Here is a 14,639-nt window from a genome sequence, read left to right on the forward strand (position 1 = left end):
CAAAAGAACATTCCTATGCCACTTTGTTGATGCAAACCTGGTCAATTAGAGCTGTAAAATTCCAATAGCTTGAAATAGATACCCAATCCTGGATCTTGAGAGAGAATTCAGAATTAAAACTTATTCTTCCAGATTTATTTTGTTATTTAAATGACCCATAGATTGTTCTTGTCGACATGCATTTCCATGTTTGATTTCCTCAAACAACAACAAAAAAACCACATTGGAAACATTTGAGCTAGTTATTTTATGATTATATATCTCTAGATATGTGATAGATAACCAGCAGTGGAATTTCTTCAAATATGATGAAGTTCAGAAAATATGTACTTTGTAAAATATTTAGGTAGCTACCGTACTATACCCTCCTTTCCTCTGATTAAACGTTTCCATACTCAATATAAATGTTTCTTCTGTCTATGAAAACTGGTTTATCCCCACCCTGTTTGCAGATTGGTGTTTCTTTCATTTTGAACCATCCTGTGTGTTTCTGTTCTAGTTCTGTGATGGTCCCTTCTAAAAGAACTTTCCAAATTGTGTAGTTCTTCAAAATGGAAAACATGACTCTTACACTTCCATTTTGAGTACATGTAACTTTGGCTTCTACTGAATGCTTTCAAAGGAACGTGATGGTCCTTCCTCATTTCACAGTAGTTTCACTGCAGTTCATCTGCTGTCATCCTTACGTCACAAATCTTTCTATAAGACTTTGACTCTTTACATATAAACTCATGTAGTTGCTCCTCTGGGTCCTCCCACAGAGTTTTCCCTCTTCAGCATGCATTATTGTTCTGGGCCTCCCGTGCCTAGTAAACACCACTGATACTAGATAATCCATTCTGGAAACATTTAGAGCAGGGTTGTCAAACTTGCAGCCTGCGGGCCGGATGCGTCACACATTGGCCACGCCCACTCCCAGTTTAGCGAAGGGGGGAAAATTCCCGATACATCATGTGACGCTCTGTGACGATGTGAGTTTGGCACCCCTGATTTAGAGTGTATCTTGAATTCTTCATGATGTTGGGTGAACCTTTCTAGTCAACAAAGCTAGATAGGAAATGATTGGATTTGTCTAAAACAACAGCTGGGATCTAAAGTTGATTCAGAATATCGAACAGTCCTCTTGTCTCTTCAGAGGGAGGAATTCTGTGCTTCTCTCAGAGGGAATGTTTGTTTACTGGTCCTGGTTCCATGCAGATTTTTCCTTTACAAATACATTACAGATCAATGGAATATATTCCATAGTTTTCTGCCTTCTCTTTCTATTTGAAGCCCTAAAGTCTAAAACAAAAGCTGACGATAGAGTTCTATTTGGGGTCTTACTTATGTTTCACGTGAAATTCAAAAGGGAAATATTTGTGCTTAGTAATAAACATTGTTCAATTTATAATAATAAGGAAGTTAGAAAGGTTCAAGTGTATATGTACTAAGAGAAAATGTATCGATGAAGCTAAGGCAGGCCCAGCCTAAGCATATTATTCCTTAACAAGTTGTAGCCAAAGATTATTTTCTGTGATTATAGATATTTTGGGCAGAAGGAGAAGTTTTTGCCTCTCACCCCAAAATATTTAACATAAGGGATATATAATCTTGGTCAATCTGCTTTAGAAAATGTTGGGTAGTTGGCCCTTCTTTATATGCCTTTGTTTTCTAAACATTAAACATTTTCTGTCATTGACCCATTTTTGCGGGGGAACCTCATCCCAACACGAAGCCAACTGTAAAAGGGGCCTTTCAAACATATTTTGTAATCCTGCTTTCTTAGAAACTTAATATTGCTCGGCAACCTCTTAGTATTTACCTTCTCTTTGTATCCATAAAGTGTAATATTGCGTGAAAAATCTACATGCACAAAACATGTCAAATCTTGGCAATTTTTCTTCACCCTGGTAATGTTTGTGGCTCTTGCTGTTTTCATTTCCAATGCCCCAGTCTGTTCTCTTCCATCAGTGTTGACAAGGGATGTTTCATTGGTAGACTGTTGTTTCTGTGTCTCCATTTTTTGTATTATTTTTTCTTTCCTGTTTTCTTCCAGTTGGTTGCTTCCTTTCTTTCTCACTTATGCTTTCTTTTTGGTGTCCTTTTGCTTCTCTGTTTATTTTCACCCTGTTTCTCCTCCTTTTTCTCTCCACTTCCGATATCCTCTTCCCGTCCCTTCTTCCTCTCCCATTTTTGGTCCTATTGAAGTTGAGCCCAATGCCGGGACACCACGCCGTAGACCTCTCTCCTTCTGTCCTTGCTGTGCCCATGAAGGTAACGTAAGTTCTTGCATTCCCTCCATCCACGTTCCAAACTGCAGTTGAATTTATATAGGGAGACTGGTCAACATGTGACAGTTTAAGTACTTCACAAAGCTTCTCCTTTCTTTCCTTCTTACTCATTGATACCTTCACTATCAAACATATTGCAAAATGTCCCTGATAATATTGTAAAATTATGATATTCCTTTTTTAGTTGTGAACTGTGAGGGTAACTATAATACTCCAGGCTGCTGAAGCTCTTTCTTTGGAGTGGTAATAGTGCAACACAGCAAAGTTCCTGTTTGGCATGCTAGATATCCCAAAGAGGTTCTTGGAAACTAGAGGAGAAACCAAAATCCTTATAAAATTAACGGGAAAAAGAGATACTGTAGTTTGGTTTGGTTTGGTTTTTTTGCAACTGATTTTCCTTGATTCCCCTGAAATTTGAATGGTCAACCTCCTGAACTTGTGTGGTCTGGTTTGATTTCCTGAAGTTCATATCTTGCTAAGCATTTTCTCAACTTTATCTCATGTGGACCCAATATCCATTGTAGAGTTTCCATTTCCCAAGGCATGGGGGCAAAGGGGTGGAATGTGACTGTTGTGTGTAACTTATGCTAATCACTGTATCTGCTTTTCATGGTGGGATTTCATCCACTGTACGTGCCTCTTCCCCACCTCCACCTCCTCCTTCTGCTCATTGGCTTTTACAAAATAAGTCAAATAAAAGTTTCTATGGGTCAGTAAATAACACCTGTTTGGCTATTTTGTTTAGGAATTTTCCTTTGACGTATCCTCTCAGTGGAAAGAGTGGGGAGGATTTCCAACGCTTTTCATGGCTCCACCATTCTGGCCATTTGCATGTATATAAGCTTTTCTTTCTCTCTCTCCTTTCATCATGGCTATAAGGGCACTTGTGCAGAGATGCTCAGAAAAGCATGCTTGGGCTGAGCAGTGGACGGGTATTGCCACTTACAACATGAAAACCGTAATGCATTTAGATGAAGGGTTCATGTGGTTTCTGTTCTTCTAATTCCATAGATGTTTTAGTGGTTTGAAGGAGGAAAAAGCACAGGACGTCAGGCCACTAGAAGTAAGAACTCTACCAAGAATCAGTAGATCATACTTCTTGAGTTCAACAATGAGGTTCAAGCAACAGTGAGATTCCTGAAGCAGTGTCTAGTTTCAGGGACGATTGTGTTTTCCCAACAGATGCTAGAAATATGTTTTGTTATATAAACCAGCTGCTGCATAATGTGACCTAATAATATAACCAAACAGTGAAAAACTGTTCCATTCAGATGGAATTACAAAACTGCGTGAAGAATCCAAATTGTTTATGACTTCAGCAATTTTACACTGTATTGATGAAATTCTGGGGAAACACTCTTCGGTTAGGATCTATCTACCTTGTTAGTTGGTTATTTCAGTTCCACTATTTCTTCTTGGCCTTTAAATGTAACCATAAGCTGTGGAAGGCCCTGCATTTTTAAATATACAAAACACCATTTGATATAGTTGTTGGTGATACTTTGATTTTACTGTCTGTGGATTTTAAAAATGGCAGTTCCAAAACAAGTGGTTTGTGTCCATTCAGGAGAGTTGGGGTAGAGTCACATTAAGAGAAAGGGCTTGTCTTTTGGATATATGAGAGTTTGGGAAACATTTGTTGATGGTCTCTCCATTTGCTAATTTTCTAAATGTTTCTAGGTCAATTTAGCCGATAGAGGAAAGTCTTTCATAATCAGAATCGCCTTAGAATCACATTGTTTGCGTTTGTATTTGAATTGGTGTTGTCTGTGATGAATTGCTATTGTATATTATTCATTGGTTGTGGATGCAACTAATTTGCACATAACGTGCCATTTAATCTGCCCTCAGAGTTTGTTGTTGGATCTACTACTAGAAAATACATCTAGAAATTATTGTGATAGAAATCAGGAAGTGATTGCTTTTAGTCATTAATGTACAGGTCATGTCAACAATGATATTTAAATTAACTGTGACACAAGGAAGTGTGCTGAGTTTGTACAGTGATCTGTCTATTAATCACTCTGTAGTTACGTGTCGTTGTCTTCTGAGTTATGAGAATGGGTGAGAGATTCACATGCTTTTGAATATCCAGATCACCCAATATCCATCATTCAAAGCTAGGCTGCTTGAAGGTCTGAAATTACACAACTTAAGAAATACAACACAGTACTGAACAAAGCATTGCCATTTTGACTATTTATTCTGGGGGTGGGAGGCCTACCATCTAGGGAAGAATCTAGATGAATGCATAGATCCAGGGGAAAGTTGGGGAGGGGGGTTGTTTTAACTTTATGTGTGTTAGAGGCAAACTAACAAATAGACCTGATGGGAGCGCTCTGGCAGCATCTCGCTCAGCTTTCTTTGCACATTTTGCCCCCCTCCATTTTTGTCCCTGCCTGACTGTTGAGCTTGTGAAAATAGCGGAGCGAGTGTCTGAGAGCTGACTCCAGCATTTCTCTCGGCAGGCATGGGGAAGAAGGATGACCCTAAGCTGATGCAAGAGTGGTTCAAACTGGTGCAGGAAAAGAATGCCCTGGTGCGCTATGAATCGGAGCTGATGATATTGTAAGTAAGCATTCTGTATTTTGCGCCCCAACGTAGAAAAGTAACAAATAGGTCATAGCACCAGTATGGCTGTAGTTATTAATGCGCTGCTTTCTGATCATTGTGATAAGTGGAAAATTGCTTTAAAGATGAATGAAAAGACTTGAATGAATGACACATGAAAAGATGAAGGTGATGAATGAAAGGTGAATGAAAAAGACAGAATAGACAGTACTGTGTTACATGAATCACTGAATCTATGATACACAGTTTCCATAGTTCTAGACCAGGCATGTCCAAAGTGCGGCCCGGGGGCCAAATGTGGCCCCTTTTCAAATTTCAAGTGGCCCGCAGCCTCTTCTCCCCACTGGAGTTATTTGTTTAGTCTTTCATAAAATACCGTATTTTTCAAAGTATAAAGATGCATCTTTTTCCGCTCAAAAAAGAGGCTAAAAATCTGGGTGCACCTTATACACTGAATACAGCATTTTTTGCCTCCCAAAACTCTGCCCCCTTCACCAAAATGGCTGTGCATAGCCTTTAGGAGGTTTTCAGAGTGATCCTGGGGGCTGTGGAGGGCATAAATGAGCAAAAAACGGGCCATTTTTTGCTCAACTTTGCCCCACCTAGCCCCCAGGAGCACTCTAGAAGCCTCTTAAAGGCTATTCATGCCCTTTAAAAAAAGGCCCATTTTCGTGAAAAATGGGCCATTTTTGGGAGAGTGCAAAAACTTTTTTTTTAATTTGCCTCTTCAAAATCTTGGCGCGTCTTATACTCCAAAAATACGGTAGTTAATTCGCATTTAATGTTAAGGGTTCAAAGAATGTCAGGCTGAATGATCGGCCCCACACATTTTCACCTCACCAAATCTGGCCCTCCTTGCAAAATGTTTGGACACCCCTGTTCTAGACTGTGATTCCTGCAATACACCCGTACAAAATTCCGATTGTTCAAAATTGCTGATCATTAAGTGGAGTAACTCTATAACTGATTGATATGACAGTGTGGACTGTTTGAGTTGTAGAGAAATTTGGAATGCCCTTCTTGTTAATAAAGATATTAACTGGCAGATTCTGTCATAGATTTTTTTCCCCTTTTTTCTGTGCTTATTTTGTCTTTCTAGACCAGGGTTGTCAAACCCAAGGCCCAGGGTCCGGATTCGGCCTGCAGGGTGTTTAGATCTGGCCCGTGGGGCCCTCCTGGAAACAGCAAAGGACCAGCCCATGGTGCCTCTGCCAGCAAAATAGGAGCTCAGGAGGGCTGCGTGTGGCCCTCCTAAACTCCGTTTTCACTGGCAGAGGGTTGCAGGAGGCTGTCACAGCTGACAACGGAGCTCGGGAGTCTGTTTTTGCTGGCAGAGTGCTCGGGCCACCACAGGGCCCCCCGACACAAGAGACATTGGCCATACACACTCTGGGCCCCCAAGGTCAAACACAACCTTGATGCTGCCCTCAATGAAATGGAGTTTGACACCCCTGTTCTAGACTATGGTTCACATATAGCTGCATAAAACTAGAATTCCTCACCTAGAATTTTCAACGGGCGCCCCATCTTAGTATCCTTTTGTTCTTCTATCAATGTACATCAGGAAAAATACAAAAGTGCTGATGTTGAAATATCTCACCTGTGTGTTTATCTGATCACCTTAGATTATAGAATAGCTTCGCTCAATCCTCCTTTGTAATCAGTGGAAGGGAATTGAACATTTTATTAAATTAAAGATTACTGAGTTTAGGCACTCGTGAAGTTTCTTTGATCCTGGAAATAATGTCATGCCACAAAAATAGCACAGATGTTAAAACTGAAGGTTGTCACTATTCTTGAAAGCTTGCTTGACTATTAATCCTTTAAAAAGAGAGAAAATACTAGAATATGTCATTTCAGTGGTGGGATTCAAATTTTTTTACTACCAGTCCTGCGGGCATGGCTTGGTGGGTGTGGCAGGGAAAGGTTACTGCAAAATCCCCATTCCCTCCCGATCAGCTGGGATTCAGGAGCCAGAGAATAGATGAGGTGGGGCCAGTCAGAGGTGATGTTTACCGGTTCTCTAAACTACTCAAAATTTCCACTACCGGTTCTCCAGAACTGGTCAGAACCTGCTGAATACCACCTCTGTGTCATTTCCTGAGCATCCTCAAGTTAAAGTCATAGCTGAGGTTCCTGCTGAAATGACCCATAATTAACTAATCTCTACCTTTCTTTTCAGTGCACGCGAGTTAGAATTAGAGGACAGGCAGAGCCGGCTACAGCAAGAGCTTCGAGAGAGGATGGCAGTGGAAGGTAAGCCTGGTAGGGAGTTTCTTGTTCTCAGTAGAAACAAGATGTCCCAAATCCTTAGGACGTCTTTCTTGACAGGTTTACTATTTTCCCCTCTATCCAGATCAGCTGAAGACAGATGAAGAACTCTCGGAGGAGAAGAAGATCTTGAATGAAATGCTAGAGGTGGTGGAGCAGAGAGATTCTCTTGTGGCTCTGCTTGAAGAGCAGCGCCTTCGAGAGAAGGAGGAAGACAAGGATTTAGAAGCAGTTATGCTGTCCAAAGGCTTCAACTTGAACTGGTCCTGAGTGCATCACCACGACTGGTTGCTGATCTGCATTGTCCATTTGGCCTATGCCAAGTCAGATGGGGCTGCCTGGTTAGAGGAAACAACTTGGAGCAGGAATTGCTTCAGGAATCTTGCAGCAGCTAAGTGCTTGAGCCAGGAGTTTCCTGCTTAAGGGAGTTGCTTGTAAGGATTCAGAGTCCTGGATTAGGCTACCGAGCCGAGAACGAAGTCGTGATCTGAGATTGCGTGCCTTTCTTGAGGACCTGTGCAAGAGGTCAATGTCTTTGTGTGTGTGTGTGTGAGAGAGAGAGAGAGAGAGAGAGAGAGAGAGAAATCTCCGAGAGAGACTAAAAACGAAAATATTTTGTGTGATGTTTTTTGTTTAAAAAAGAACTTTAACCGATTTAGATGGGCCATAACCTGTTCATTTCATATTTACCCAACCTGTGGTATTAATGGATTTTGTTCATTTAAATAACGAAAAGGAAAGGAGTGTCAAACTGATCTTATGAAAGGTCACCTTTGTAGCAGCCTTTGGGAGAGCAAACCACTCACAAAGCACACTGTGTATATGCTCTTCTCACCAAAGAAATCCAAAGCTGCCACTGTGGTCCAGGTATGGAGGAACATCCATACCTGAAGGTTGACGGGAGACTTGGAACACTAAGAACTTGAAATGTGGGTTTTTTTTGTGTGATTTCCACAAAGACAGGAACAGAGGCAGACTCCCCCCGCTCCCTTTCTCTGCAATCTCCACGAGTTGCCATTGTTCCAAGCAGATGCAGCATGCAAACTTATTTTTCCCTTTCGGCCACGAAGTGCTCCGGACTGAAAGAAGTTGTTTCACCTTTTCTGATGACCTTGGACTCCTCTGTTTTGAACTCGATGACCATTTAGACACTGGAACGTGCTTGTTATCAAAAGATGGTTTCATTCAGAAGCATTTTGGAGATGGGGATCTCATGGGGATCGTTCTCCAGCATCAAACTTTCCAAGAGTGGGCTGGAAAGTAGGTTTTTGATTCTTTGTCTCTGTGGGAATATTTTTTCCCTTTTTCTTTTCTCTTTTTTTTTTCCCTTTGCACGTCAGAAAATGAAGCAAAAGACCTATCCTGGCCCTTTAGTCACTTTAGATCCTTTAATGTCCATTAACTTATTTTTTTAATACTTGAAAGAAAAATTGGTTTTTGTACCTTTTTAAGAAGTGAACAAATGAGCGTGTGGTAAATCTGTGTGCCAGCCCGACCTTTCCAACCTTTGTGTGTTTAATGCTTTCCCTTCTTCCCTGTATCTATTTATTAGAGTCATTATTAATGATATTACTGTTACACAGTACATTTGATCTGAAAGAAAGATGCTTTTAATTTCCAGACTATTGATTCTGATTTGGGCTTCTTCGTGTTTAGTGGGAGGACCTTGGAAAATACATGGGAAGAATTTCCACACAGTATTTTCTTGCACCCTCAAGGGAAAGTTTAGAAGGAAAAAGCAGTGATCATTTGATTTATTTCCTATACTTCAAAAGGGCCCCCTCTCTTCCCTGAATATTGGTAAACATACAATGTTATTTACTATTGTAAGAGGTTTGTAACTAGAATGGCATTGGTGCTTCTGTTCATGTAATCAACCAATGATAGTGGGCCTCATAGAGTCCAGCTCCAAAGGAAGGATTAGCACCAATTTCAGTGGTTCTGTCTCCAGTGTCCCCTGTTTCTGGTTTGTTCAGGAAGGGAATAGGTCCATGATGGCGAACCTATGGCATGCATGCCAGAGGTGGCATGCAGAGCCCTCTCTGTGGGCATGCCCGCCGTCGCCAGCTGATCTTCTGGTTTCCGGTGGGTGCATGCGTGCCGGCCAGCTGGTCTTCGCGCACGCTGGAGCACTGGAAACCCAGCTGGCCGGTGTGTATGGCCAGCTGGTCTTTGTGCGTGCCAGGGCGCCGGAAACCTGAAGACCAGGTGGCTGGCACACACATGCGCACCGGCCAGCTGGTCTTTGGGTTCCTGGTGCTTTGGCATGCATGCGCGCATTCCAGTTTGGGCACTCCGTGCTGAAAAGGTTTGCAATCACTGGAATAGGTGTTTCTTCCCCAGTGTAAAAGCAAAAGGGACATGAAATAGACTCAGGTTTAACACCAGCTCTGAGATTCCATAAGCACATATCCTTCACCGTGTTTCTCAAAGGTGCTGGCCTGCAGCTTGCAGAATTCTCCATTACCAATGCACTGTGTTAGGGGGAGAAAACACCAGTCTCTGAATTAAGTCCTTTATGGCATTTTAATTTACTAGACTGAACAGAGAATGGAGTTCCAATGCTGTACTTACGTCAAGAAGGGAAGCTTCCAGCAAATTTTGCTTCTCCGGCATTGCAATAGTATGAGAAGATATTCCTGCTGCTATCACTATAAAAGCTTCCCAGAAATTTTTAGCCAGATGTTGGCTAACTGAAACAAGGATTTCCTTTCTGGTGTTTGGCAGCACCTACCTCTGAAAGGGACTGTACCTCTTTTTGTCTTGAAAGAAGCCTTAATTTCTACTTTTTTAGAAGAATATGGCTGCTGCCTTTTATCTTTAATCAACAGAGAGTTTCTTTCCATTACATACTTTGATGTTAGATTGTATGTGTTCAAAAGCAGCATCCTAGCAGCTGTGCTTTAGGCAGAGCCTAGAAAGAAATGATTTTTTTCCAGGAGACTGCACAGGTATTGTTTTCTAAGTATATATGGTAATTGCTGTTTTAGGCTCACAATCAACTCTGGCCACCATAAATATCTACTCCAAGTTGCCCAAGCTTAGCAACTTCAATTCCCCGAATTCCCCAGCCAGCCAATTCTGGGAGCTAATGCCCATAGGTCTTAAAATTACCAAGCTTGGGCATCCCTGATCTACTCCGTGTGATTGAAAGAAGAACAGACATTGTTTCTTTAATAGCTTTGTAAAAGTGGGAATCTGCACCGCAGTTGATAATGTGACTTCCTTTAAAAAGGCACAGTTGTCCTATCCTCCTTTGTACCTAGCTATCTTCCACAGCTCAAAGAGCAACACATTAAATATCTGCAAGTATCCCACCACACCACCCCGTTACAGCAACAGGTGACAGGCAAAATCCTACCTCTGAAGTTCTGTCTCATCTAATAAATTGGAAGCCAATACAGTTCACACATATTAAAAAAAAGAAAATCCTATTTAATATTAAACTCCTTTCCTTAGCCGTTGGGATAAATTGATAATGACCACGGCCACTGTTCAAAGAGTTTAACGTGCATCTTTTCCCATCTACAGAAAGCACGAAAGGAGATTTGATACATTGTATTATTATTTTTGGAATTTGATTTTAATGTCATCAGTAGGAAGATTCCAGTCAAACCTGTTTTTCAGCTTCATTCTTTTCTAACCAAAATTTAACATTAATGAAAGAAAATCATTCCGTTCATTCCATTCCACAAACAAAACTCTTCTAGCTTTTTAGGACCTTGAAGTAATATTGTGAATTGAAGAATTCATCCTGTGCAATGCAGGCTAATAGTTATTATCCTTTCCGGTGAGGATTTCTGTACAAATCCCCATGGAGGAGAAAAAGTCAGATTTGAAACATGGTTGTGTGATGATAGACGTGCACCGAGAAAGCTGCCCTTATATTGTATTTTGGTGATTACAGCTGCTCTACAAACACAGATCCTTCTAGTTCAGGCAAATTCAGGTAAGGAGCAAGACTGTAGCATGTCTCTTTTACTACATTTCAGCCAAATCAAAGTCCTCTTCAGGAATGCGGAAGAATGTCTTTCAACATCTCAATCACAACAGTCCACTTCCAACATTCATGTTGCCTTGATATCTAAGAATGGTTATCAAAGCCAAAGAGAACATCCAAGGACAAAAAGTTGCATTTAGAGCCTTTCACAGAAACAGGTACTTCTTTAATAGGATGAGTACTTAGTAAGTCCATTCCTTCAGTGTTTCATTTCCATACCAGCTCTTCCAAATGACCATGCTACCTGAAGCATCTTTATTCCTCCATGAATTGATAATTGCTTTTTTGATCTCCACCAACCATTAGTGCGACAATGAAACCACGAAACAAAAGATGATTATTCCCATAAGGCAAAATTGTGAATGTTTAAATTCTCTTTATGTCACAGCTGTGAAATGAGAACATTAAGCTATTTTGGAAGTGATAAACACGGTGAATGCATCTTTTCAATGGGTTGAATTTTGATGAGATGGATTTTGAGCGGTGATAGTCATATTTAAGAAATGGCATTCATCGTAGTAAAATCTACAGTAAACGTAGAAATATTATAAAGTCTCAAAAAACTATTTGAAGAGACAGAATGTTGCTGGAAGAAGGCAATGTCTTTAGAAGAGCTCAAATCACACTTTTGAAAAGCTGATGATAATTACTACACATGCCATATGCTGAACATAATGGGAGATTGGAAAGGCAGAAATACATAGCACCCAGACGTTTCACACCAAGTAAGATTGCAGAGAAAATAGGGTGAATATTGTGGGCTAAAGTAGGAAGAGATTTTTAAATGACTTTTCATGGTCCAAGTTCCTGATATCTAGGTAGAAGAAAAGAAAATACAATTTTCAGGTCTTGATATGATACGAGTGAGAATGAAAATTGTTTCCTCATTTTTCTTGCCTTTAGCTTCTATATCTTGGCACCTATTCGGATGAAAGAGACACTGGATGGTTCAGTGCTTCTCAACCTTGGCAAGTTTAAGAGGTGCAGACTTCAACTCCCAGAATTCACCAGCTGGCTTAAGAAACACTGGTGGCTTATAAGAATCATGACTCATTCTTATAAGAATTTACAAGAATTAGAACCTGCTCCATTCAGTAAACCAGTAGAAATCAGGCTTTACTTTTTGGGAAATTCTCTTTAAAAAAAAATCATTGCGACAAGAAAAGAATCACCCTCACTCTTACTAATTATGCTTCTTCCTCTTTGGCTGTGGATATCATGAGAAGACCTGACTCCACCATAAGTGTGGATGGAATAGCTTCATCTCTTCAACCTCTGCTCTAACCTTGTTCTGGAGATTCAAGACCTTTCTGTTATTCAAGATTTCCATGGCTAGGACACCACTTGGCCCAGGAATCTGAATCAGTTTGACCCCTGTTGCATTTCCTGTTCCTGTAATATTTTGCACTCACCGGGCTTATCATTTGACTGAATTATCAGGGAGTTTTGTTTGTTTTAAGCGTGGCATCTTGCCTTCTTTAAGACAAGTAGCAAGCATACATGTTGTGCCCTCTGGTTTTTTAACCTTTTTATAGTACATACCATTCAGGAGCCTTTTAGAGTACCTGCAGTGATGTTTAGAATTGCATGATCTCCTGGTGCAAACAGCAAAAAAGTTGTCACTCTTTGTATGGATTTAAGACAATGTATTCAACAGTATGTTTACATTTGGCTTCTCTTCAGAGAGAATTATTATATTCATTTTCCATCCTCTTCTGTAAGGAAAATGAAAATGCTGTGAGTTTGGGAGTGTTTGCAATAAAAAGAAAACAAAACCCCCAGGAACAGCCTATTATTAAGAGGAAACAAACTTTTTATGCACCATAAAAGACTAGAGTATTTCCTAACACAGGTAGTCCTCGACTTATGACCACAGTTGAGTCCAAAATTTCTGTTGCTAAGTGAAACATTTGTTAAGTGAATTTTGCCCCATTTTACGACTTTTCTTGCCACCGTTGTTATGTGAATCCTTGCAGTTATTAAGTGAATGTGGCTTTTCCATTGACTTTGCTTGTAAGATTGCAAAAGGGGATCACATGACCCCGGGAGCTCACTCCTCCCTCCTTCTGTCCTTTCGGCTCATCACATGCCTGGATGGTTTTCTGTGATGAGCCGAAAGGACAGAAGGAGGGAGGAGTGAGCTCCCTCCCATATTAGGTCATACCAGGGGTTGTAACACAAACAGATACTTATTTCCCTGGCTCAGCTGATAAAGGAGGAGAAGCCTGTGGCATAGTGGCTAAAACTCTTGCCTAGTGTATAATACAGCCCAGGTTCGAATTCCAGTAAGGGTATGGCTAGCTGATGAGAGCTAAATAGCTCGAAATGGATCTATACTAGTCTCCCTTTATTTTATCAGCACAAATACAACACACACATATATATATATATATATATATATATATATATATATATATATATATATATATATATATATATATATATATATATATATATATATATATATATATATATATATATATATATATATATATATATATATATATATACATACACACATACACACATACACACATACACACATACACACATACACACATACACATACACATACATACATACATACATACTCTCATGATCAGACTTTTATTGTGGGTGTATGTGCAGTGTAACAGGAAATTACATACTGTATGTTTCATGCCCAAACCATACATAATTCTCCTTTACTTTCCAGTATGTTCATATTTCATTCTGTACACCCTTAAGCATCCTTGTTTTCGTGGGGATCAGATTTTAGCATCTTAGGTCACTAACAGAATTTATTTTTTTAATAAAGTAAAAGTCCTTAATTTTTTTTCTTATTTTGTTGTGTGTATGGTTAGCCTCATAGCCAATTGAGGAGTTACCGCTACTTCATTTGGCTAAAAATCCTGAAGGATTATTCCCATACCAAACCTTTACCAAATGGCAACACATTTATTATGAGTATCGTGTATCTTTATTTGGCCATTACATCTGGCAAAAAAGTCATACGTAATTTATTATGGGGCAGTGGTTAAACGCAGTATTGCAGATAAACTCGATCCACGGTCCGGAAGTAGATCTTGACGGGCTCAAGGTTGACTCAGTCTTCCATCCTTCCAAGGTCAGTAAAATGAGAACCCAGATTGTTGGGGGAAAGATGCTGACATTGTAAACCACCCAGAGAATGAGGGTGAAGGTTCGTTCTCCAACCTTGTGAGCTGGTTTCCAAATGTCTCATTACCAGGGTATAGCCAACAACTTCAGCGGAGTTTAGGATGAGAGAGGGCTGTTCAATTTTGACATAGATGGCAGTCTGGTTTGAAAGAGGGGTCAAAGTGGCCATCTATGTCAAAACTTGAACAGCCCTCTCTCATCAGAGGGGGAGGATACTACATTTATCTCCAGTCTACCACACAGTCCTTTCAGCAGTTCCAAGAAGGCTCCCCACCCATTTGCACTACTCCGGTGACCCAGAGGACACAGATAAACCTCCAAGTGGCCTCCATGACCCTCTAAAAGGATGCAAATGACCAGCTGTCTGC

The 14,639-nt window shown here is 40.3% G+C and overlaps 1 protein-coding gene across 4 annotated transcripts in view; it reads left to right on the forward strand.

The window, feature by feature from the left end:
• Positions 1 to 12,887, forward strand: part of MICAL3 (microtubule associated monooxygenase, calponin and LIM domain containing 3) — a 225,598-nt gene extending 212,711 nt beyond the window's left edge. For 3 of the 4 annotated variants that reach the window (XM_081958103.1, XM_081958102.1, XM_081958104.1), the window contains 3 exons: positions 4,739 to 4,838; positions 7,024 to 7,097; positions 7,198 to 12,887. In XM_081958103.1, the coding sequence (XP_081814229.1) occupies positions 4,739 to 4,838; positions 7,024 to 7,097; positions 7,198 to 7,382 (359 nt within the window). In that variant the 3' untranslated portion in view covers positions 7,383 to 12,887. Of the gene's footprint in view, positions 1 to 2,187; positions 2,254 to 4,738; positions 4,839 to 7,023; positions 7,098 to 7,197 lie in introns of all 4 variants that reach the window. The other variant, XM_081958101.1, reaches the window with a different exon arrangement.
• Positions 12,888 to 14,639: the final 1,752 nt, after the last annotated feature.

Source organism: Natrix helvetica (assembly GCF_964273705.1).
Source record: "Natrix helvetica genome assembly, chromosome: 6".
Taxonomy (NCBI): domain Eukaryota; kingdom Metazoa; phylum Chordata; class Lepidosauria; order Squamata; family Natricidae; genus Natrix; species Natrix helvetica.